This window comes from Panthera pardus, unplaced genomic scaffold (assembly GCF_024362965.1).
Source record: "Panthera pardus isolate Hobbes unplaced genomic scaffold, ASM2436296v1 HiC_scaffold_21, whole genome shotgun sequence".
Classification (NCBI taxonomy): domain Eukaryota; kingdom Metazoa; phylum Chordata; class Mammalia; order Carnivora; family Felidae; genus Panthera; species Panthera pardus.
In genome coordinates this window covers 47,971,559-47,997,332 of record NW_026526777.1, presented here as the reverse complement: position 1 = coordinate 47,997,332, position 25,774 = coordinate 47,971,559, and the positions used below count along the sequence as shown (strand labels likewise).

The 25,774-nt window shown below is 36.9% G+C and overlaps 2 protein-coding genes, 1 non-coding gene and 1 pseudogene across 5 annotated transcripts in view; 2 read left to right on the top strand and 2 right to left on the bottom strand.

The window, feature by feature from the left end:
* Window positions 1-25,774, top strand: part of AXDND1 (axonemal dynein light chain domain containing 1) — an 87,958-nt gene that overhangs the window by 6,564 nt on the left and 55,620 nt on the right. For all 3 annotated transcript variants that reach the window (XM_019426426.2, XM_019426416.2, XM_019426411.2), the window contains exons 5-9: window positions 4,427-4,547; window positions 5,220-5,305; window positions 7,246-7,302; window positions 8,125-8,227; window positions 10,579-10,700. In XM_019426426.2, coding sequence (XP_019281971.2) covers window positions 4,427-4,547; window positions 5,220-5,305; window positions 7,246-7,302; window positions 8,125-8,227; window positions 10,579-10,700 — 489 coding nt within the window. The remainder of the gene's footprint in view (window positions 1-4,426; window positions 4,548-5,219; window positions 5,306-7,245; window positions 7,303-8,124; window positions 8,228-10,578; window positions 10,701-25,774) is intronic.
* LOC128778961 (U6 spliceosomal RNA) lies at window positions 1,324-1,430 on the bottom strand. The gene has a single exon (XR_008424814.1). It is a non-coding gene; the product is annotated as a U6 spliceosomal RNA (small nuclear RNA).
* On the top strand, window positions 13,471-13,933 carry LOC109253508 (40S ribosomal protein S15a-like). The gene has a single exon (XM_053909213.1). The coding sequence runs from the start codon at window positions 13,495-13,497 to the stop codon at window positions 13,885-13,887; it is 393 nt and encodes a 130-aa protein (XP_053765188.1). The 5' UTR covers window positions 13,471-13,494; the 3' UTR covers window positions 13,888-13,933.
* On the bottom strand, window positions 16,986-17,606 carry LOC109250144 (inosine triphosphate pyrophosphatase-like; annotated as a pseudogene).

Sequence of the window (25,774 nt, the reverse complement as noted above, 5' to 3'; positions counted from 1 at the left end):
TAAAACGAGCCAATATGCACATGAAAAGATGCTCAATATCATTAGCCATAAGGAAATGCAAATCAAACCACGAAGAGATGCTATTTCACACCTGCTAGGATGACCATAGTCAAAAAGCAGACGATAACGGGCATTTATGAGGATGCAGAGACGTTGAAAGTGTCAGACGTTGCTGGTGGGAATGTAAAATGGAGCAGCCTCTTTGGGAAACAGTTTGGCAGTTCCTCAAAAATGTAAACATAGGTCCCTCATATGACCCAGCAATTCCACTCCTAGCTGTGTACCCAAGAGAATTGACAAGATATGTCTGCACAAAAACTTGCATGAGTGTTCATGGCAGTATTATTCGTGCAGCCAAAACGTGGAAACAAACCAACTGTCCATCAATTGCTGAAAAAATAAACAAAATGTCATCTACCATAGAATATTATTCAGCCATAAAAAGGAATGTAGTACTGATACGAGCTACAACATTGACGAACCTTGAAAACATGCTACATGAAGGAAGCCAGTCATAAAAGGGCACATGTGTGTTTCTGTTTCTATGAAATGTCCAAGATAGGCAAATCCGTAGAGACAAAATTAGATAACTGGTTGCTGGGGGTGAGGCTGGGGAGGAGAGTGGGGAATTACTGCTAGTGGGTAAGGATTTTTTGGGGAGATGATAAAAATAGTCTAGAACTAGATTCTGGTGGTCGTTATGCAACTTAATGAATATATTAAAACCTGTAAATTGTGAATATAGTAAAAACTTGTGACTAAACTAAAAACTTGTAAATTGTACTCTTTAAAAAGGTGAATTTTGGGCGCCTGGGTGGCTCAGTCGGTTGAGCGTCCGACTTCAGCTCAGGTCATGATCTCACAGCTTGTGGGTTCGAGCCCTGCGTCGGGCTCTGTGCTGACTGCTCAGAGCCTGGAGCCTGTTTCAGATTCTGTGTCTCCCTCTCTCTCTGACCCTCCCCCGTTCATGCTCTGTCTCTCTCTGTCTCAAAAATAAATAAACATTAAAAAAAAATTAAAAAAAAAAAAAAAGGTGAATTTTATGGTATGTGAATGATACTACAATAATAAGCAAAAAAAGTCCCCTTAACTGTGATCCAAGGATCAGGAAGCTGAGATCATAGAGCTGTTACTGCTGTCACTGTAATGCCCCTCTGGATCTGGGTAGCTGGAGACTGGATTCTGGCATGTTGCTTCAGGAAAACCACTTCTCCATGGTGTTGCTGGCAAAATCCACTGAAAGCATGACAAGAAAATGGCTTCTCTCTCACTTCTACCTCTAAAATCTTGCAAAAGTGCATCTACTGTGGAACTTATTTATTTTTAAATACGGAATGCTTCACGAATTTGCATGGCATCATTGCACAGGGGTCATGCTAATCTTCTCTGTATTGTCCCAATTTTAGTATATGTGCTGCCGAAGTGAGCGCTACTTGTGGAGCTTAATTCATGCCCAGAACCCTGGCTGCAGGGGTGTCTGGGAAAGTGCTTTCCAACCCTTCCATCCGAAGAAGGTATCCTCCCTGCCACCCCCCCCCCCCCCCCCCCCACCGACCCCCAACATCAGTGCCTGCCATATTCCGGTACTGACCTAGGTTTCAGAAACATAAACCAGACTGTCCTCAAGACACTTCTAGCTTAAGAAGTCATTACCTGAATCGTCAAGAAAAGATTATATTGAGTTACACATATTCTGTTCAAGAAAGCCACAGAGTTTTAAATACATTTTAGAAAGACTTAATGTTTTTCAAAAAGCATACCGCAGAGATTTGGAAAATCACTATCTCTGAAATACCTCATTCCCTGACAACTTCAGATAAAAAACATGCTTATTTGTGAACATAACTCAACCAGTGTTGATTTGAAGAAAACATTTGAAGGATGAATTTAGTTTGATAATGTTTTTATCCAGTTTTCATATTGTGGATCAGAATCAAAGTTTTTTTTGTTTTTTGCTTTTTTTCTAAATAAAAATAGGTTTTCCAGAAGAGTGGAAGCAGGTGATTTTCCACAAGAGTTTTATGAGAAATAAAGCATATCTCTATTTTTTAATGAAAAGTTATATTCCAACAAATAGACCAAATGTCTCCCCTAAAAATAAAGATAACCAATAATTTAATAGAAATATAAAGCCTCCTAAAATTACTCTGAGAAAATTTGAATGACATTTACCAAACCAATATTTCCCTTCAAAAGATGTATTTGTGTATGTATATGAACCATTCATTGTTTTTAGCTAACAAAGTTGTATTGGCCAATCTCTGGCAGTTACTGGTGTAATAATGACTAATGTCCCATCATCCTGAGAGCGTCTTTCTGAAAAAACAACTTTATTGAGATATCTTTGGCACAAAAATTGTGTATATTTAAGGTGTACAATTTGATGTTTTAATAAATGTATACATTGTGAAAAGATCACCATCAAGCTAAATAACTTATCTGTCACCTCTATATAGTTAGCATTTATGTGTGTGTGTGGTAAGAAGATTAAATTTAAGATATATTAGCACATTTCAAATGCACAATAGAGTATTGCTAATTAACATCACCATGCTGTACATTAGATCTCCAGAGCTCATTCATCTTGCATAACTGAAACTTTGTATTTTTTGACCAACATCTCCTCATTTCTCCCCCTCCCTTTATACCCTCATTTGACATATGAATGAAATCATACAGTATTTGTTTTTGTCTGGCTTGTTTCACTTGGCATAATATTCTCCAGCTTCACCCATGCTATCACAAATGGCAGGATTTCCTTTTTATTTTTATTTTTATTTATTTATTTAAATGTTTTATTTATTTAAATGTTTTATTTATTTTTGAAAGAGAGAGAGAGTACAAGTGGGGGAGGGGCAGAGAGAGAGGGAGACATAGAATCCGAAGAAGGCTCTAGGCTCTGAGCTGTCATGTCAGCACAGGATTTCCTTTTTAAAGGCTGAATAACATTTCAGTGTGTGTGTGTGTGTGTACATTTCTTCATTCATTCGCTAATGGACATTCAAGTTGTTTCGATATGTAGGCTATTGTGAATAATGCAGCAGTGAACATGGAAGTGTAGATATCTTGTCAAGAACCAGGTTATTTTCCTTTGGATATAAACCCAGAAGTGGGGTTGGTAGATCATATGGTAGTTCTATTGTTTATTTTTTAAAGGAAGCTCCATACTATTTTTCATAATGGCTATACCAATTATAATTGGAGGGACAGAGACATGTGAAAATCACGTGCAGTAAGTGACATGATTATAACTGTGCTATAGGACGATGAATCTGGAAGAAGTGTGTAGAATATACTAGAGAGACTTGAGAATCCACATTAAAAAGTATGGACAGCTTGGACTAGTGATTTGGCATTGGCAAGAGACAATAGGATCCAATACTAGAGTGATAATGAGGGTGACTGTAAAATTAATGAGTGTTAGTGATATATGGAAATTAGGGCAATGGATGGGAAGGAATCAACTATATATGCTGAGATTTTGATGAATGGAGTGGTGGTACTTCCTGACAGAATTAGTGAGGATAGGAGGGTGAAAAGTTAGAGTGGAGCGAGAATTATCCAGTGGTATATATAGAGAGAGGTAACAAATGTGATAAGGTGAGATTTGATGGCATAGCTTAGAGAGAAAGCATAGGGAAAGAAGACAGAGGGATGAGGTCAGAATGTTGCAGAACATTTCCCTTTAGTAGGCGGGAGGTCATAGAGAAGTCCAAGAAGGAGTAGTTACGGCAAAAGAACAAGGAGAATCCAATAGCACAGAGGATAGAGGAAAGGAGAGTGTTTTTAAAAAGAGAGATGATCAACCCTGGGAAATATTAAAGGGACATAGTGGAAGGGAAGAACTGATGAGTTAGCAGTGGAAAGTCATCAGCTTTTTAGAGTGGTTTCAAAGAGATGGAGATGGAAATCAAGATTGCAAGGAAATTTCAAGGAATCTGATGTTTAACAGAGTGAGAGATCCATTGATCAATAAATAGGTCGTGATAACATGACAGCAGTGCATGGTCAAGGGAAGATTTTTAGAAGGGGAAGAGACTTGAGTTATAGACCAAAGGGAGTATTCCAAGAGAGGGGGAGACACACAGAAAGCAGACTGATGGAATGAGATCCCAAAGGATGTGGCTAAGGATGAAATCAAGGACATCAATGGAGGAAATAACCCTGGGGAAGAGAATGTATCTTAGCCTGAAGTTGAAGGAGGGGAAAGAATTTGTGAAGTGAATGAGAAATGTGAGGTGGAGAAGAGGAAGAGTGGGATGGGGGTGGGGGTGGTTCATGTCTAATACCTCAGCTGTCTTAGTGACGTATGAGGACAGGAGACTGGTTCTGTGTCCCTTTTCATGCACTAGAAGGACCTTACCTACTCTTATTCAGTAGCCAGACAGAAAATTTATTTTGTGAATATATTTTTCTTATTTTTTAGGGATATTTCTTTTCTGTATGATGTTAAATATGTTAAAGGAGAGACTAGGGAGAGTTCGCTTTGTCCCCCACGTTTGGACCGTTCATTACAGTCAAATGATGGTGTCATTGTGCCTCATAAGGTAAATAGAGTATTTGACAAATAATTTCCTCTTTCTGTACTTAAAAAAATCATTTCCTCAAAATATAAAGCAATGTTGTACTATAACTGTATTGCTTATTAGTTTTTGTAGCACTTTCTAATTATTTCTAGGAAAGGGTATTTAGTGTGAAAAGATCTAGAATACCTTATTTATCTAAGTGGATAACTATATAACTATAGTTATAAATTAGTTATAAACTAGTTATAAACTAGTTATAAACTAGTTTCTAGTTAAATCTAGAAAGTTATAAATTAGTTATAAACTAGTTATAAACTAGTTTCTAGTTAAATCTAGAAAATACAGTATAGGAGACTGGATTTTTTTTAAATTTACTGTTTAAGGCTGTAGAATTCTTATCTTTGGCATATTGCTAAGGTGAATTTTAGAGTCAGTGGGTTACTGAATGTAGGGACATGTGTAAATAATACTAAAACCAAGGCTCTTTAATTTATGGTTATTTTTTTAATGTGTTCTCTGCTAACAGTTTTTTACTACTTGCCATGATCCATATTAGTTACTGATACTGTTCTCTCTGTAATCAAAATCGCTTAACTTAATAAATAGTATCCCTTTGGGATAGGAGTGTTGATTTATGCAATTCAGTTTTTTCATTTACTAATGTTTTCGTTCTTGTCCATCTTTCTTTTTAAGCCAAAGAAAATAACAGACACTTTGATTCCTGAAGAATTTCATATTGTGTCAAATACAGGAGTTTCAGGTTTGGAGTGTTATGATGAGTGAGTACTGTGATACGCACACACTGCCTATCTGACAGGTGAAACTGTTTCCTCCTTCCCAGACACAGAAGAACCTGAAAACGGTGCACCCATATCTACATTGAAATAGGGAAACATTTGGCTTTCCTTCCTAAATTTAAGAAAGGTGCCAAAAACTAATGAAAAAGTTTTATTGAAAAAAGTTTCGGATTTCACTGGTCAAATTGTTCTGTGTCTTTCCCTACTGTTTAATTTTGAAATAAACAATTGATCTTTAAAGAAAAGAAAAAGGAGCTTTGTTCTGAATGCTTGCCTGTGCCTCTTTAGCAATGGGTTTTGAGCCATGGCCATGGAGACAAAGGAAAGTAGCCCTGTGAGCTGACATCTCATAACTAACACACCCTTGATGGCTTCGCTCCAGCCTGTGCACTTGTCATCTCCAGTTTTCTTTGTCATTCTGCTTATGGGGTGAAAACTGGGATCTTGCTTATATTTGCTGAAACAGTGTGTGAATGTTTCATAGTTTAAACAACAAGAACTTTGGACTAAGGTCTTATAACAAAATCTCCAGAGGCTGTCTTGCCAGTTCATGTTATACGACATGTCCTTATGATAGTGGCTTTCAGAACAATATTTTGCCAAAGAGAACTAAATGGAATTTATTTGGGGGGGGGGAATTTTTATTTTTATATAATTTCAAAAATTATATAAAAGTTATAAAAATAGGAAGGACAAGGAGCTCTCATGTACTCTATTTTAACTCACTGAGTATTTACATTTTGCCTTATTTGTTTTAAAATACACATATACATAAATACATTAAAACTATTCAAAAGTAAGTTGGAGATGTCCTGACCTGTTATCATCAAATATTTCAGTGTAAATTTCCTAACAACCCACCAGCTGTAGATATTTTTGATGACTTTTTTAGCGTCATCATTTCTCATCTGTTTATTAGTTAGCATTTTACCATATGGACTCAAGGATTTCTTTTTTTTTTTTTTTTCCCCCAGGGAGTTATAATTCTTTACTGCAATTATTTATTTTTATGTTCAAAACTTCTTTGATTTGGCCAGTGTTAGCTCCTTTGATCTGGCTTGTGTTCTCTTTGGACATGTCCCCATCATTCTTTGAGTGTTTCCTTATTTTCTGATTCAATAAGGTTTCCAGGTTCACCCTGTATTTCCCAACTCAGGCTGTGGAATGAGCTATGTCGCTTCTCCTGGGAGTACTGATTCCTTTTGGTGGAGAATGGTACTTAGAAATCACGATCTGGATAGTGGGTGTGTCCGTTGCTCCTGGGGTATCATTGCTTCTGGTTTCTCTCGTTCTTGAAACTTTATTTTGAATTTTTATGTTCTCTGGAGATTTTTCAGTGATCTAAATTCTGAAAGTGGACCTTATTAACCAACTTGAGTTCTGGTAAGGGACAGAACCAAAGAAAATGCTTATTAACTAGGGAAAGAAAAAGATACATAAATAATAATGAATTAGATGAATTACCATGTGGTTCTCATTGTGATACTCATTTAAATGTAAATTTAAATGTGATACTCATTTAGATATGGTTGGGAGTTAGGTAGACTGGGTTCTAGTTTCATCCTTGCTTATTTATTTTATAACCTGTTTCATTACTTAACTTTGTTGACTTCGGTGTTCTTAGAACACCCTTCCACCTTTGAAAAGGCATTTAAAAAGAAGAATCAAGAAAGTTTTCATATTTTAACGTATGAAGAATGTGATTAAAGTTCCTTTAGTGAAAATATTCCAAATATGATAAATATCATTACATCTGTGTCTGTAGATATGTAGCTATGATCTTGTGTGTAAAATGATGCACTGTTTTGATTGCCTCCAAGCTTCTCCATTTGATTAGGTTTTAGGTTCATCATGTTGTCACATGTGATAAACAGGCCAGTTAATTTTCTCCCAATAATATTGACCCGTTTTATTTATTGCAGCAAATATACTACTCTCCTCACAGATAATGAAAACAGGCTATTGCTCTTCCCATCCATGTAAGTATGGTTTATATTTGAAAGTATTTCTTAGAAGGAAAATATGCATATTTTTATTTTTCATAGTACTTTGTTATACAGAAAATATTAAAATTGTAGCAGAAACCCAATAATTGTCCATATAATTTAAATAATTGTCCATATAATTTAATTAATTAAATTCTAGCATTTAATCAGTGTTTTCATTTGTCCAATTGCATATTCAATTTTACATATTTATAATATTTAAGTACTGCAAAATATTTTTTTTAGTTTTAAATTTCTTTCTTCTAAAATTTTATTTTACTGTGGAAGGAACACTTAACATGAGATCTATCTTCTTAATTTTTTTTCGGTACAGTGTCAATGAGTCTAGGCAACGTTGTACAGCAGACGTCTGCTACTGTTGTCTCCTTTTTCCTTCTTCTTACCTCTCCTTTTCTTCCTATCTTCTCTCTTATCTTTCCTCCCTTTTCTTTTCTTACACTGTGAAGTAACCAGGATTAACAGCTTGGTATTTACCTCTCCACATTTTTCCTCTGTTCTTACAATCCTACACAATAAGTGTAGAGAATTTTTGGAGGGAACTATTATTTTCTTTACAAAAAAGAGGATCACACTGTTTACATTTTCTCTTTCCTTTTTCTTCTTCTTTTTTTAGTGTTAGTACTGGTATAACCCACTAGATCAGTACAAGCGCTACTAGATGTAGTAGGGCTAATGCTTTAAAATATCACAAATATTCGATACTGTATACGTTTTCTGTATATTATATTCTTTTTGTCAGGTGAGGATGACCTGTTATAACACTAATATCATAAGTCTGCCGCCTTAATCTTTTAGGAAACCTAATAAAAGAGTAGAAGTGGTCCAACTGAATGATGTGATGGACGCCATGCTAGAGAGGGCTGGTGTGGAGAATCAGGAATATACAGGGCCAACCAAGGTAATTGCAAAGATCATTGTAACCTAGTGGTTACGAGCATACATTCTGAGGGGCGCCTGGATAGCTCAGTCAGTTGAGCGGCCGACTTTGGCTCAGGTCATGATCTCATGGCTCGTGAGTTAGAGCCCCGCGTTGGGCCCTGTGCTGACAGCTCGGAGCCTGGAGCCTGCTTCCCATTCTGTGTCTTCCTCTCTCTCTGCCCCTCCCCCTCTCATGCTCTGTCTCTCTCTGTCTCAGAAATAAATAAACATTAAAAAAAAAAAAAAAGCGTGCATTCTGGGAGCCAGAAAGACTGGATTGAAACCGTGCCCTGCCATTTATTAGCTAGTGACCTTAGACAAATTATTTAATGTATTTGTGCCTCAATATCTTCATCTTTACATTAGAGGTAATATCTCATGAAACGAAAAATAGAACTATCCTACAGTTCAGCGGTTGCACTATTAGGTATTTACTGAAAGGATACAAAAATACATATTCAAAAGGGTACATGAACCCCAAGTTTATAGCAATACTACCAACAATAGCCTAACTATCGAGGGAGCCCAAATAGCCATCAACTGATGGATGGATAAAGAAGATGTGGTATATATATACAATAGAATATTACTTAACCATCAAAAAGAATGAAATCTTGCCATTTGCAATGGCATGGATGGAGCTAGAATGTATTACACTAAGTGAAATAAGACAGGCAAATATCATATGATTTCACTAATATATGGAATTTAAGAAACAAAACATGATGAACATATGGGAAAAAGGTGGAAAAAAGAAAAGAGGGAAACAAACCACAAGAGACTCTTACCGATAGAGAACAAACTGAGGGTTGACAGAGGGAGGTGGATGGGAGATGGGCTAGATGGGTGTTGGGTATTAAGGAGGGCATTTGTTGGGATGAGCACTGGATGTTGAATCACTGAATGGTGCTCCTGAAACCAATATTGTGCTGTATGTTAACTAACTAAAATTTATATAAAATAAAATAAATTACAGGTAATAATAATATCTACTTCATAGGACTGTTGAGATTAAATAGCATATGAATATAAAAGGTTTAGATAGTGCTTGGCATGTAATAGACACTGTATAACTGTTAGTATTATTATTACCGTATTTCATTGACTATAAGGTACCACTGATTATAAGCCCCTTATTATTTTATGTACCATTACCAAACATTGCCAATTAAACCATGCTTTCTTACCACTTAAATTTTTATTTTGTTAATGAAAAGAGCTCTTTCAATCTTACATAATTATAGATATTTTTCTTTATGCAGGCCCTTTCTGTTTTGTAAATTTTTATTTTTACAGAATTTGAAACTTATAGACAAGTTCAGTATAAGACATTTCTATGTAAGCTTTACCCAAATTCTCTAGTAGTTTACATTGTGCCCTACTTGCTTATTCGTTCTCTCTTCCCCCCTTCATACATATCCTTATATGTATAGTTTTTTTCTGACCTATTTTAGAGTAAGCTGGTGACATCATGCCTCTTTATCACCAAACATTTCAGGGTGTATTTCCTATGGATAAGGACATTCTCTTACATATGCATAATACAGTTGCCAAGTCAGGCAATTTAACATTTATGTGAGAGTATTATCTGTCCATATTCAAATTTCAGATTTTATCAATTCTCCCTATATTGGTTTTTATAGCTATTTACCCCTCTGTTTCAGGATTCCAGGATCACATAGTGCTTTTATTTATTTATTTAAAAACTTTTTTTTTAATGTTTATTCATTTTTGAAAGAGAGAAAGAGAGCACCAGTGGCGGTGGGGCAGAGAGAGAGGGGAGACACAGAATCTGAAGCAGGCTCCAGCCTCTGAGCTGTCGGTACAGAGCCTGACGCGGGGCTCAAACCCATGAACCACGAGATCATGACCTGAGCTGAAGTTGGACACTTAACTGACTGAGCCACCCAGGCGCCCCCTCACATGGTGCTTTTAGTTGTTGTGTTCTTTTAGACAATTTATAATCTGAAACAGTTTTTTTGTTTTTCTTGACCATGATATTTGAGCAGATGCCAGTTAATCTGTAGAATGTTCTTCAGTTTTGGTTTGTCTGACATGTACTTATGATTAGATTCAGGTTATATACTCTTGTCAGGGATGATATAGAAGCAAACCGTAACCTCATTGCACCATATAAAGAGGTACGTGATTAAACATAGATGTTTAAAAATAATATATCATTTGTGTGTATATATTTATAAGGAAAATATAAGTGACATAAATTATCAAGGTGTGTCTTAAACATTCACATTCAGAGTGTTTACCTCCTAAAATGGGTTTTTACTGACAAGACTGTAATAAACACTGATGATACTCCTTATCTTCTGCCAGATGCACAAACTACTGCATATGCTGAAGAAGGAGCAGACTATTTACAATACAGTATTTCATGAACTTATTCGACAGGTCAGTGTGGACTGTGCAGATAGAGGAGAACTACTGTCCAAAATCAGGTTAGAGCCATTCTTGGAATATCCTGGTTTCCTTTTGAGTTTTATGTTACAATTATGTTTACATCTGTTTTTGAGCAAATCACAAAAGTTCCCTTCTTTATCCTATTGGTAACAAGGAACTGAATTGCATTTCTGTTATTTTTTCTATAGTGAAAATATAATAGTTGAGAACTTCCTTAAGATGATTTCTGTTGGGATGTTTGATACCATAGTCTTTTATGATTAGGAGTGAAGTGCTATGTGAAATACTAGAAAAAGTATACATTTTGGAGACAGACTGATCTGGTTTAAATCATCATGTAGATGTGTGACTTTGGTAAAAGTGTGAGCCTTAGTTTCCTCATCTGTAAATGCAGGTAATAACTACTGTGAACATATTCTTTGCCCATTTGTTCATTCATCACTCAGTGATGTCTGTTGAGTGTCTGTGTCAAGCCTTAGGATGCTTCATAGGATTGTCACGAGAAGTAGATGCTCAGTACATATAATTATTACAGATGATCGTGATAAATACTATTGTCGTATAATGCTTCTTATGACTGTGGTACTTTACAAAAAGCTGGAAGGAATAGTGGAATTAGAATACTGGGTTCAAATTTTGTATTTACAGTTTACTTGCCATGGAACCACAAGCAAATTATTAGCTCTCTCTGAATGAGAATTAATAACATAAATTTGCCCTATTTGCCTGCTGTCTGATTTATGGAAGCTGAGTCCTCCTATCTGATGGTGCTGAGAAATGAAGAGCAAAGCCGTTAATAAGAGACTGGTCAAGATTAGATACTAAGGAGTAGGTTCTTAGAACACCTCAACAGCTGGAGAATGCAAATTAGAATGAAGAAAGGGACATCTGAAGTTTGAGTTGTCATTCTAAGAACAAAGCCTGGGATAGATGAGGAAGCCCGGTAAAGGAGCTGGATGACTCAGGGTGGATCCAGACTTGCCCCTTATCAGGAGTAGGGATGAGTGGGACTCTTCCAGCTGATTTCAGGAGTTAGCTTCTAGGGGCCCAGATCAGGTGGGGTTCTATCCCAGGAAGTCTGACAGAAAGAGACAGGCAGGCAAGCCAAAACCAAAAATCGTTTAAGAAAAGTTGAGTCACCAGGGAGACAAAAACACTAACTTCAGAGTACCAGTTTTAGGATTACAGTAGGGCTTCAAAGCCAAGGATTTATAATAAAGTTGAGAGTTAAGAATATAAAGTAGGTGATGGGACACCTGGCTGGCTCAGTCGGTAAGGCCATGTGACTTTTGATCTCGGGGTCAAGAGTTCAAACCCCATGTTGGGGCTTTAAATAAATAAATAAGCAAATATATACATGCATAAATAGAAAGTGTACATGAGTGTGAAATATTCTTTAAAAAAGGAATACAAAGTAGGGTTGAGGCTAATTGCTGCAAATATTCATGATGTGGCTGTGGAATGGTGAAATACCCAGTAGGTTCAGAACAATCTAGTGGCCAGCATTTTCTTGTGATAGGAGGTCTTTTGAAGTAGGGCTCACCTTCATTGGGGAGGACTCTGGTTGTCCTGAGCCTGGTATCTTAAAAGAGTTTTCCCTGCTTCCTAAGGTTATTGGGAGGATCCAACAGAAGTCCCCAAGGAATGGTAACACCACGCATGCCTTGCAAACGCTTGCTGTCAGCCTCTGACTTCCTCTCTCTGTTTGCATGTTATGGTAGCTCTCTGCCCCTGCTCTCCTTGAGTGCTTTCTGATCGGCTTGTGTGTGTCTCTGCTTTTCATGTAACTGCCTCCAGGCCTGTTGCAGCAGAAGGAAGTTTTCACGTGCAACAGAGTTTCATAATAACATTTTATCTTATAGGGGAGTAATAACTCCCAGATTGGACATGAGCTGAGTAAGATTCTCACATTACTAAGAAATAGAGCTGCTGCTATAATCTTTCTGGTCGACACTATCAATATCTTTAGATGCAGACACCTGCCTTTTTTTTGGTTGCTGTTATTTTTACTTTTACAATATTTTATTATGGAAATTTCCACATATCTGTAAAAATGGAAGTAATTTTCATGTGAGCACACACATACCCATTATCTAGATACTGCCATTTACATTTTACTCTACTTATTTATCACTTGTCTGTCCAGCTAGCCATCCTTCTATCCACCCACCAGTTTCATGTACTTCAAAGTAAATTGCTGACCTCAGTATATTCCCCCTTCTTTGTCATGTATATCATTACCCAGACAGAGTTCATTATTTACTTACCTTTTTTCCCTTTCGAGTAAAATTTATGTGTATTGAGAAACACAAATCTTATCTGCCTTTGTTGACTTTTGACAAATACATACACTTACATAATGCAAACTCTTATCAAGATATGGAGAATTACCATCACCCCACAAAATTCCCCAAATTTGCTCTTTCTCAGTAAATACCCACCCCTACTTTTCCGGAAGTTCTGACTTCTTTCCCTCTTAGATTAGTTTCACCTATTTAGGAACTGTGTATAAATGGGACCATAGAGCACAAGTACAGTTAACCCTTGAACAACATGTGATTGGACTGTGCAGGTTCACTTACAGCAGATTTTTTATGGTACAGTACTGTAAATGTATTTTCTCTTCCTTATGATTGTCTTAATGATGTTTTCTTTAGCTTACTTTATTGTAAGAATACAGTGTATAATACACATAACATACAAAATATGTGTTAATCGACTGTTTATGTTACTGGTAAAGCTTCTGGTCAACAGTAGACTATTAGTAGTTAAGTTTTTGGGGAGTCGAAAGTTTTATGTGGGCTCTTTCTGCCGTCTTTCCGTGCTGCCCTAATGGTGCGCATGAATGTCCTGGCAGATGCTCTCAAGAGTATTAACGGTGCTGAAAAGAGAGGCAAACGCCAGGTTCTTATTAGACCATGCTCCAAAGTCATCATCCGCTTTCTGACTGTGATGATGAAGCTTGGTTACATTGGCAAATTTGAAATCATCGATGATCACAGAGCTGGGAAAATTGTTGTGAACCTCACAGGCAGGTTAAAGAAGTGTGGAGTGATCAGCCCCAGGTTTGATGTACAACTCAAAGATCTAGAAAAATGGCAGAATAATCTGCTCCCGTCCCGCCAGTTTGGTTTCATTGTACTGACAACCTCAGCTGGCATCATGGACCATGAAGAAGCAAGACGAAAACACACAGGAGGGAAAATCCTGGGATTCTTTTTCTAGGGATGTAATACATTCATACAAATAAAATGCCTCATTGGAAAAAAAAGTTTTATGTGGATTTTTGACTGTATGGGGGTTAGTGCCCCATAACCTCCACATTGTTTAAGAGTCAACTGTACCTTTTAATGTAAGGCATCTTTCATTTAGCATGTCATCTATGTTGTTGCATATACTGATGGTTCATTCCTTTGTATTGCTGGGTAAACAGTTTATTCATTCTCCTATTGATGGACACTGGGTTCTTTCCAGTTTGAATAAAGCTACCATGAGCATTCTTGTATGAATCTTTTCCTGCAAGTGTATTTTCATTTCTTGGGTAAATATGTAGGATGGGATGAGGTGGGTTTAAGTTTATTTTTATTATTTTTTAAAATTTTTATTTTTTTTAATGTTTATTTTTGAGAGAGAGAGAGACAGAGTGTGAGTGGGGGAGGGACAGAGAGAGGGAGACACAGAATCCAAAACAGGCTCCAGGCTCTGAGCTGTCAGCACAGAGCCCACTGTGGGGCTCAAACTCAGGAATGGCAAGATGTTGACCTGAGCTGAAGTCGGATGCTCAACCAAGTGAGCACCCAAGGCTCCCCTAAGTTTATTTTTTATAAGAAGTTGTTATACTTTTACTTAAAATGGTTACACCATGATATACTCCCACTAACAATGTATGAGGGTTCTGGTGGTTCTATATTTTTGCCAACATTTAATTTTGTGAGTTTAAAAAATTTTGGCCATTCTGGTGGGTATGTGATAATATATTATTATGGTTTAAACTTGCATTTTCCTGCCAACAAATTGTGTTGAACACATTTTCATGAGCTTATTGACCATATATTATTTTTGTAAAATATCTGTTCCAGTATTTTGCCTAATTTTAAATTGGTTTGTCTTTTCATTATTGAGTAGGAGTTCTTTACATATCCTAGAAACTAGTTTTTTGTCATGTATGTATGTGTGTGTGTGTATAATCTCATATTTACATATATTAAGAATATTTGTAAATATATGTACTTAATATGTGCTCCTAGTTTGTTACTTGCCTATTCACTTTTTAAAAAATGTTGTCATCTGACTCTTTTAAAAGATAAAAGTTTTTTCTTGAGAGAGAGATTAAGAGAGAGAGTGTGAGTGTGCAAATGTGTGAGTATGGGAGGTACAGAGGAGGTGGGAAAGAGAGAATCTTAAGCAGGCTCCATGTCAAGCATGGAGCCTTATGTGGGGCTTGATCTCATGACTCTGAAATCATGACCTGAGCCGAAATCAAGAGTCAGACGCTTAACAGACTGAGCCACTCAGCACCCAGCAGGCACCCCTTCTTCTCTCTTCTCTTCTCTTCTCTTCTCTTCTCTTCTCTTCTCTTCTCTTCTCTTCTCTTCTCTCTTCTCTCTTTTTCTTTCACAGGGAGAGAGAAGATAAAAGATTTCTTTTTTTTTTTTTAACGTTTATTTATTTTTGAGACAGAGAGAGACAGAGAGCATGAACGGGGGAGGGTCAGAGAGAGGGAGACACAGAATCTGAAACAGGCTCCAGGCTCTGAGCGGTCAGCACAGAGCCTGACGCAGGGCTCGAACTCACGGACTGTGAGATCATGACCTGAGCCGAAGTCGGACTCTTGACCGACCAAGCCACCCAGGCGTCCCTAAAATATTTGAAAATAGCCATTTTTGTCTTCTCTTTTATGCCTTCTTTTATCCAGGCTAAACATCCCCACTTCTTTCAAGTTTTCTTAGTAAAATATACTGTGTGTGGAAAGCACACTAATTAGTCAATATTGATTTCATGCCGTATCACCGCCATTTCAATGTCATAGAGAACAATTTCATGCCCCCGAGCCCCCACATGTCACCTATTCATTCCTTCTCCATTCCCATTCCCTTGAACCTGTAGCAACCACTGACCCTTCTACTGTCTCTATACTTTTTTCTCTTGCAGAATGTGACATAGTTGGGATCATGCAGCACGTAGTCTTTTCAGACTGGTTGCTTTACTCACACCTGAATTTTAACTGCTGACATATTTTCTGACCATTATTTTGTGGAATTCATTAAGTTGTGAGCATCGTATCATTGCTTTTGAACAATTTGATTATGATGTGCCTTGGTATAATTTTCTCTATGTTTCTTGTGATTGGTGGTCATTGAGCTTTTTGGATCTGTGTGTATGTTTTTCATCAAATATGGGAATTTTTTAGCTAGTTTTTCTTCTTCAAGTATTTTTTCTACCCTCCCCCCTTTTCAGGAGAGTCCATTTACTCACATATCAGCCCACTAATAATGACATAGTCCTGATAATGTTTTGAACATTTTTTCTTTTAAAATCTTTTTCTGTTCATTTTATATAGTTGTTCTACTGCTTGATTGCTTGATTTTGGAGAGAGAGAGAGAAGAAAGTGCAAGCAGGGGAGAGGGGCAGAAGAAGAGAGAGAATCTTAAGCAGGCTCCATGCTCAGCACAGAACCTGATGTGGGCTTCTATCCCATGACCATGAGATCATGACCTGCACTGAATCAAGAGTTAGACGCTTAACCAACTGAACCATCCACCCAGGGGCCCCTCATTTTGTATAGTTTCTACTGTTCTATCTTCAAGTTCACTAATCTTTTCTTCTAAAGTATCTAATCTGCTTTAAATCCCATTCAGTGATGTTTCCAACTCAGATATTGTAGTTTTCATCTCTGAAAGCTCAATTTGGGTCATTTCAAAAATATTTGCCATGTCTCTACTTAACGTTGCAAACATACAAAATATAGTTATAGGTTTTTTTTCCCCAAAGCTGATATATCTATTTTATAATGGAAGCGAGTACTTTCAGTATTTTTAGTTGCTGCATTTTAAAAACATCTAAAGCTATTTGTGTGGTTCTTCCCAAACCCTCAATCCTGCCATGGGATCCCAGGCCAGGAGGCTATAGGAAGGACTATTGAATTTCTGAGTGCAAGAAAATGGTGTCCCTTGCGCAAAGTTTCTCCAAGCAGAGCCAACCGCTCCTCCAAACAGGGCTGATGAGGCTGTGTCAACACCCCTAGGAAGTGGTAATCCTGAAGGCAGTACTTGGAGGGGCGCCTGTTGGATGGGGGAGGTTTCAGGCTAGCCTTCCCCAGATCCCTAACCAGGGTGATCATCACTGGCTACTGTAAGGATCGGGCTGTAAAAATATTTTTGTAGCTCAAGCAGGGACCAGAAGTAATGGGAGATGACTTTCTTCTCTTCTCAGCTATGGGCATCTCTGTGTACGTCTGCTTGTATCCATCAGGCAGGGGTCCTAGCCAAAGTCCTATCAGCCTCAGAGCACCACCATCTGGCCCCAAGCTCTGGCCCCTGAACGGGCACACTGGCCTCCTGGGGTCCCTGATGCTGAGCAGAAATGTGCAGAGCACATGGGCAAAGTCTGTCCTGGAACCCAGCCAGGAGCTGGTTCAGACTTTTAGGCTTTAACTTTTCTGGAAACCACTGTATATAGGGGCCAGGGAGACCCCTGAAAGCGTTGAAGCACAGATTTGTGTCCTCCACCAGTGCAGGCGCCTGTACCTCTAGAGCCGTCTCCTGACGCTTCTATATGGAAATCTTATCAGGTCCACCCTGAGACTTTGGCAAGGCAATTTTCTGTGCCACCAAAGTGCATGAAAACTTACCTCCTAGTATCTGAATGACTTCTTCCAGCTTTGAATGTCCTTGTCTGTTAATTCTAACATTTATGCCAGTTCTGGGTGAGTTTTTTCTCCTCATAGGTGTGTTCTCTGCTTTCTTTGCATGCCTGGTAAATTTGATTGGATGGCAGACATTGTGAATTTTAGCTTATTGGATGCTGTGTATTTTTGCATTTCTAAAAATATTCTTGAACTTTGATTTGTGACATGATTAAGCTACTTGAAAACAGTTTGGTGCTTTTGGGCCTTTAGGCAGACCAGAACAGTGCTTAATTTATGGCTAATTGTTTGTAAATACTTTGGCAAGACTTTTCTTTGAATCCTAAGTTTTTCCAGACTGGCTGGTTAGAACCAGCACCATTTCTAGCAGTGTGTGAGTGCTGGGTGCTCTTACCTCCCGATCCTTTCAGATGGTTTCTTCCTCGGCCTCAGGTAGTTTCTTCACATTTATGATCTTTCCTGATCTTGATGATGATCCTGATCTTTCCTTAGCTGATTCCTTGAGAAGGACCCTCTGCAGACCTCCAGAGGATCTCTCGGAATAGCTCTTTTCTCTTCAGTACCCTGTCCTCTGAACTTTTGCTGCTTTCCTCTCCCTAGGCTCCTAGCTCTGTCTCCTTAACTCAGAGAGTCCACTGGGCTTCTCCAGCGTTCTCTCTCCTTGTGCTTTGGCCTGGAAACTTTCAAGTCTGCAACTTGGAGCAATCATAAGGCTTTATTTACTTCTAGTCTCTCACTGATTACTCGCTTTCATTGCCTTGTATTCAGTGTCTTGAAAATTGTTGTTTCACATGTATCTTGAAAATTGTTTTACATACTTTGCCTTTGTTGTTGTCGTCGTTGTCATTGAGGTTATTTCAGGCAGGAGAATAAATTTAGTTCCTCTGGATTTATTTTTATTTTTGTATCTATATCTATACCACAATCCTATGTATAGGTTAATATCCTTAATAAGTTTTAGAAAATTATCAGTGGTGATCTCTTTGGTAAATATCTGTTCTCCATTTTCTCTGTTTTCTCTTTTTGGAACTCTGATTAAATTTATATTAGACATTCTCATCTGTGCTTTTTGTCTCTTTATCTCTTTTTCATAATTTCCATCTCCTTGTCTCTGTACTATATTTTGGGTAGTTTTTTCAAAGATATTAATAAGCGCTTTAGCTGCATCTTTTCTGCTAAAACCCATCTTTTGAGTTTTATAATCAATAATTGTATTATCCACCTAAGAGTTCTGTTGTTTGTTTTTGTATCTGTCTCATCATATTTAATATTTTTTATTGCTCATTTATTTTTAGATTCAATCTTTCATTTCTCAAACATTTCGTGGATGGTTTCATATTCTAAATCTCATATTTCTAATATATGAAACTATTAGTATCTAGAATTACTATTTGTTGTTTCTTCTGGGTCTCATTTATGATGGTTTATTTACATATTTTGCGATATTTGCTTTTTTTTTTAATTTTTTTTTAACGTTTATTTATTTTTGAGACGGAGAGAGACAGAGCATGAACGGGGGAGGGTCAGAGAGAGGGAGACACAGAATCCGAAACAGGCTCCAGGCTCCGAGCTGTCAGCACAGAGCCCGACGCGGGGCTCGAACTCACGGACCGTGAAATCATGACCTGAGCCGAAGTCAGACGCTTAACCGACCAGGCCACCCAGGTGCCCTGCGATATTTGCTTTTATAGCTAACATTTGGTTAATCTTAATCATGAAATCCTCAGACTGTAAATCATGGATGCTTCCTGAAGAGAGGATTTGTATTTTCTTCCTTCTGGAATCCTGACCGTATGTGATAGTCCAGTACTCAGGTCTCTTACTTTGAAGCCAGTCCAAGGCTTAGTGTCAGACCCAAAGTTGGTATTTTAAAAAATTTATTTATTTACTTTTAATTGAAGTGTAGTTGACATATAATATTATATTAGTGCCAGGTGTACAACATAGTGATTTGACATTATATACATTACAAAATACTCACCATGATAAGTCACCATACAAAAGTAATACAATACTTTTTACTGTATTCCCTGTGCTGTACTTTACAGCTTCATAACTTATTTATTTTATAACTGAGAGTTTCTACCTCTTAGTCCCCTTCAACTACTTTGCCCAGCCCTTTATCCCCTCTCCTCTGGCAACCACCGGTTCTCTGTACTTATAAGTCTGCTTCTGTTTTGTTTTCTTTGTTTTGTTTTTCAACTTTTTTTTTTTTTTTTTTTATTTTATTTTTGGGACAGAGAGAGACAGAGCATGAACGGGGGAGGGGCAGAGAGAGAGGGAGACACAGAATCGGAAACAGGCTCCAGGCTCCGAGCCATCAGCCCAGAGCCTGACGCGGGGCTCGAACTCACGGACCTGGCTGAAGTCGGACGCTTAACCGACTGCGCCACCCAGGCGCCCCATCTTTGTTTTGTTTTTGAGATTCCACATATAAGTGAAATCAAAATGGTATTTGTTTTCTTTGTCTAACTTATGTCTCTTAGCATAATACCTTTAGGTCCATATCACAAATGGCGAGATTTTTTTTTAATGACTGGCTAATATTCCATTGTTTATATATACAACCATTTCCTTATCCATTCATCTATTGATGGATACTTACGTTGCTTCCGTATCTTTGTTATTGTAAATAATGCTGCAGTAAACACAGGAGTGCATTTATCTTTTCAAATGAGTTTTTTTTTTTTATATATTCTTCAGGTAAATACTCAGAAGTGGAATTACCGGATTATATGGTATTTTTATTTTTAATTTTTTGAGGAACCTCCTTACTATTTTCATAGTGCTGCACCAATTTACATTCTCACCAATAATGCATGAGGGTTCCTTTTTTTCCACATCCTCACCAACACTTGTTATTTTGGACCCCCCCCCCCCTTTTTTTTTAAAGGTTTTATTTGTAAGTAATCTCTACACCCACTGGGGGTCTTGAACTCACAGTCCACAGATCAAGAGTCTTACACTCCACTGACTGAGCTAGGCAGGTGCTATTTTGGGTCTTTCTGATTCTAGCCATTGTGACAGGTATGAGGTGATACCTTATTGTGGTTTTTATGTGTATTTCCTTGATGATTAGTGATGTTGAGCATCTTTTCATGTGCCCGTTGGTCATCTGCATGTATTTTTGGAAAATTATCTATTCACGTCTTCTGCCTATTTTTAAATCACACTGTTTCATTGGTGTTAACTTATATGATTTCTTTATCTATTTTGGATATTAGCCCCTTATTGGATATATCACTTGCAAATATCTCCTTTTCAGTAGATTGCCTTTCGTTTTGTTGATGGTTTTCTTCGCTGTGCAAAAGCTTTTTATTTTGGTGTAGTCCCGCTTACTTATTTTTGCTTTTGTGTGGCCCTTTTCTGAAGAGAGGGATCCAAAAAATATTGCTAAGACCGATGTCAGAGAGATTATGGCCGATGTTTTCTTTTAGAAGTTTTTTGGTTTCAGGGCCCACATTGAAGTCTTTATTCCATTTTGAGTTTATTTTTGTGTATTATGTGATGTAAGAAAGTGGTCTAATTTCATTCCTTTCATTATGTTCGTCCAGTTTTCTCAATACCATTTATCAAAGAGATTGTCTTTTCCCTATGGTATAGTCTTGCCTCCTTTGTCATAGATTAATTGACTATATAAGTGTGGGTTTATTTCTGGCCCTCTGCTTTATTGCATTGATCTACGTGTCTGTTTTTGTGTGTGTACCACGCTGTTCTGACTACCAATGCGTTGTAGTATAGTTTGAAATCTGGGAGTGTGATACCTTCAGCTTTGTTCTGCTTTCTCAAGATTGGTTTGGCTCTTAGGGTTTTTAAGGTTCCATATGATTTTAGGATTATTTGTTCTAGTTCTGTGAAAATTGTTGTTAGCATTCTGATAGAGATTGCATTGAGTCTGTGGATTGCTTTGGGTAGCAAGGACATTTTAATGATACTAATTTTTCTGATCCATGAGTAGGGTATATCTTTTCATTTGTTTGTGTTATCTTTAATTTCTTACATCAATCTCTTATAGTTTTCAGAGTATAGGTCTTTCATCTCGTTGGTAAAATGTATTACTAGATATTTTATTATTTTTGGTGCGATTATAAAAGAGATTTTTTTTCCTTTTTTTAATTAAAAAATTGTTTTTGTTACTAAATGGGATTGTTTTCTTTTTTTTTCAGTTTATTCATTTTGAGAGAGAGATCGAGAGCACAAGGGGAGGGGCAGAGAGAGAGGGAGAGAGAGAGAATCCTAAGCAGGCTCTGCTCTTGTCAGTGCAGAGCCAAATATGGGCTTGATCTCACAAACTGTGAGATCATGACCTGAGCTGAAATCAAGAGTCAGAGGCTTAACCGACTGAGCCACCCAGGCACCTCAGATGGGATTGTTTTCTTAATTTCTCTGTCTGCTAGTTTGTTATTAGTATATAGAAATGTAACATTTCTATATATTAATATTGTATCCTGCAAATTTACTGAATCCATTTATTAGTTCTAATAGTTTTTTGGGGAAGTCTTTAGGGTTTGCCATATATAATATTATGTCATATGCAAATAGTGACAGTTTTATTTCTTCCTTACCAATTTGAATTCCTTTTATTTTTGTTTCTTGTCTGATTGCTCTGGCTAGGACTTCTAGTACTATGTTGAATACAAGTGGTGAGAGTAAGTATCTTTGTGTTGTTACTGATGTTAGAGAAAATATTTCACCTTTTAACCATTGAGTATGTTAACTGTGAGTTTGTCATAGATAGGCTTTATTATATTGAGTTATGTTCCCTCTGTATCATTTTGTTGAGAGTTTTATCACGAATGGATGTTGAATTTATCAAATACTTTTTCTGCATCTATTGAGATGAGCATATGGTTTTTATCCTCTATTTTGTTAATGTGGTATATCCCACTGATTGATTTGTGGACATTGACTCATTCTTCCATCCCTAGAATAAATCCCACTTGATTGTGGTCACTGATTCTTTTAATGTGTTGTTGAACTTGGCTTGCTAATATTTTGTTGAGGATTTTGGCATCTATGTTCCTTAAGGATAATTGACTTCTAATTTTCTTTTTTTGTGATGTCTTTGGTCTTGCTATCAGGATAATGCTGTCTTTAAGAAAACAATTCTTCCTTTTCTATTTTTTGGAATAGTTTGAGAATAGGTGTTAACTCTTCTTTAAATATTTGGTAGAATTCACCTTTGCAGCCATCTCATCCTGGCTTCTGTTGGTTTTGAGATTTTTGTTTAGTGATTCAATTTAATTACTAGTAATTTGTCTGCTTAGATTTTCTATTTCTTCTTGATTCATTCTGCTAAGGTTGTATGTTTCTAGGAATTTATCCATTTCTTCTAGGTTGTTGGAATTTGTTGGTAAATAATTTTTCCTAGTAGTCTCTTGTAGTCCTTTGTATTTCTGTGGAGTCATTGTACCTTCTATTTCATTTCTGATTTTATTTATTTGAGTACTCTCTCTTCTTTTCTTGATGAGTCTGGCTAAAGGTGTATCAAGGTGTTATTTTCAGAGAAATGCCTTTTAAGTTCACTGATCTTTTTTTTTTTTTTCAGTTTATATTTTCTTTTTTTTTTAATTAAAAAAAATTTTAAGGTTTATTTTTTGAGAGAGAGAAAGAGAGAGAGAGAGAGAGAGAGTGACAGAGTGCTAGCAGAGGAAGGGAAGAGAGAGAGGGAGACACAGAACCTGAAGCAGGCTCCAGGCTCCGAGCTGTCAGTACAGGGCCCGACATGGAGCTTGAATTCACGAACTGTGAGATCATGACCTGAGCCGAAGTCAGATGCTTAATCAACTGAGCCACCCAGGCACCCCATATTTTACTTATTTCTGCTCTCTGCTTATTTCTGCTCCCTTTAGTATTTCCTTCCCTCAACTAACTTTGGGCTTTATTCTTCTTTTTTCTAGTTCCTTTAGGTGTAAGATTAGATTATTTGATATTTTTCCTATTTCTTGAGGTAAGCTCGTATCACCATAAACTTCCCTCTTAGGACTGCTTTTGCTGTGTCCTATATATTTGTAAACAATGTGTTCCCATTTTTATTTACCTCAAGGTATTTTTTAATTTTCTGTTTGATTTCTTTGTTAACCCATTTTTTTCTTTTTAGTAGCATGTTGTTTAGCCTCTAGTTTCATACTGTTGTGATCAGAAAAGATGCTTGACATGATTTAAATCTTCTTAAATGTATTAAGACCTGTTTTATGGCCTGATATATGACCTATCTTGAAGTGTTTCAGATATACTTGAAAAAAATGCATTCTGCTGTTTTTGCATGAAATGTTCTCTATATATCTCTTGAGTCCATCTGATCTAATGTCATTCAAAGCCACTGTTTCCTTATTGATTTTCTGTCTGGGATGATCTATCCATTGATGTAAGTGGAGTATTAAAGTCCCCTACTATTTTTGTATTACATCAATTTCTCCCTTTATATCTGTTAATACTTACTTTGTAAGTTAGATGCTTCTATATTGGGTGGATAGATATTTACAATTGCTATATCCTTTTGCTCCCTTTAGCATTATGTAATGCTGTTCTTTGTCCCTTGTTATGTTTTTTGTTCTGAAGTCTATTTTGTGTGATATAAATATTGCTACCCCAGCTTTTTTTCATTTCCATTTGTATGGAATATCTTTTTCTATCCCTTCACTTTCAGTCTGTATATGTCTATATGTGAAGTGAGTCTCTTGTAGGCAGCATATAGATGAATCTAGTTTTTTTGGTTTTGTTTAATCACTTAGTCACCTTACATCTTTTGATTGGAGCATCTAGTTCATTTACATTTAAAGTAATTATTGATATTTGTGCTTATTGCCATTTTGTTCATTGTTTTCTGGTTCTTTTTGTAGTTCTCTGTTCCTTTCTTTTCTTGCTTTCTTGTGATTTGATGGTTTTCTTTAGTGTTATTCTTGGATTTCTTTGTCTTTAAAATTTCTTGTGTATCTGTTACAAGTTTTTGGTTTGTGGTTACCATGAGGTTTATATAGAACACCCTATGTATTTAATAGTCTGTTTTATTTTATTTTATTTTCAAATTTTTATTTAAATTCTAGTTAGTTAACATATAGTGCAATCTTGGTTTCAGGAGTAGAATTCAGTGATTCATCACTTACATACAACAGCCAGTGCTCATCATAGCAAATGCCTTCCTTAGTACCCATCACTCATCTAGCCCATCCCCCACCCGCTTCCTGTTTGTTCCCTATTTTTGGAGAAGAGACTCTCATGGTTTGTTTCCCTCTCTCTTTCCCTGCTGCCCCATATGCTCATCTGTTTTGTTTCTTAAGTCCCACAAATGAGTGAAATCATATGGCATTTGTCTTATTTTGCTTAGCATAGTACATTCTAGCTCCATCCACGTCATCGCAAATGGCAAGATTTCATTCTTTTTTATGGCTAAGTAATATTCCATTGTGTATATATACTGCATCTTCTTTATTCATCCATCAGTTGATGGACATTTGGGCTCTCTCCCTAGTCTGGCTATTGTTGATATTGCTGCTGTAAACATCAAGGTGCTTGTACCCCATTGAATCTATATGTTTGTATCCTTTGGGTAAATGCCTAGAGTGCAATTGCTGGATCATAGGGTAGTTCTATTTTTAACTTTTTGAGGAACCTCCATACTGTTTTTCAGAGTGGCTGCACCTGTTTTCATTCCCATCAATAGTGTAAGAGGGTTTCCCTTTCTCTGCATCCTTGCCAACACCTGTTGTTTCTTATGTTGTTAATTTTAACCATTCTGACAGGTGTGAGGTGGTATCTCATCTTGGTTTTGATTTCTATTTTTTGATGATACGTGATGTTGAGCAGCTTTTCATGTGTCTCATAGCTGTCTGGATGTCTTCTTTGGAAAAGTATCTATTCTTGTCTTCTGCCCATTTCTTCACTGGATTACGTGTTTTTTGGGTGTTGATTTTGGTAAGTTCTTTAGAGATTTTGGATACTAACCCTTCATCTGATATGTCATTTGCAAATATCTTCTCACATTCTGTCAGTTGACTTTTAGTTTTGTTGATTGTTTCCTTCACTGTACAGAAGATTTTTGTCTTGATGAGGTCCCAATAGTTCATTTTTGCTTTTGTTTTCCTTGTCTCTGGAGACATGTCTAGTAAGAAATTGCTATGGCTGAGGTCAAAGAGGTTGCTGCCTGTGTTCTCCTTTAGGATTTTGATGGTTTCCTGTCTCACATTTCAGTCTTTTATCCATTTTGAGTTTATTTTTGTGTGTGGTATAAGAAAGTGGTCCATGGGG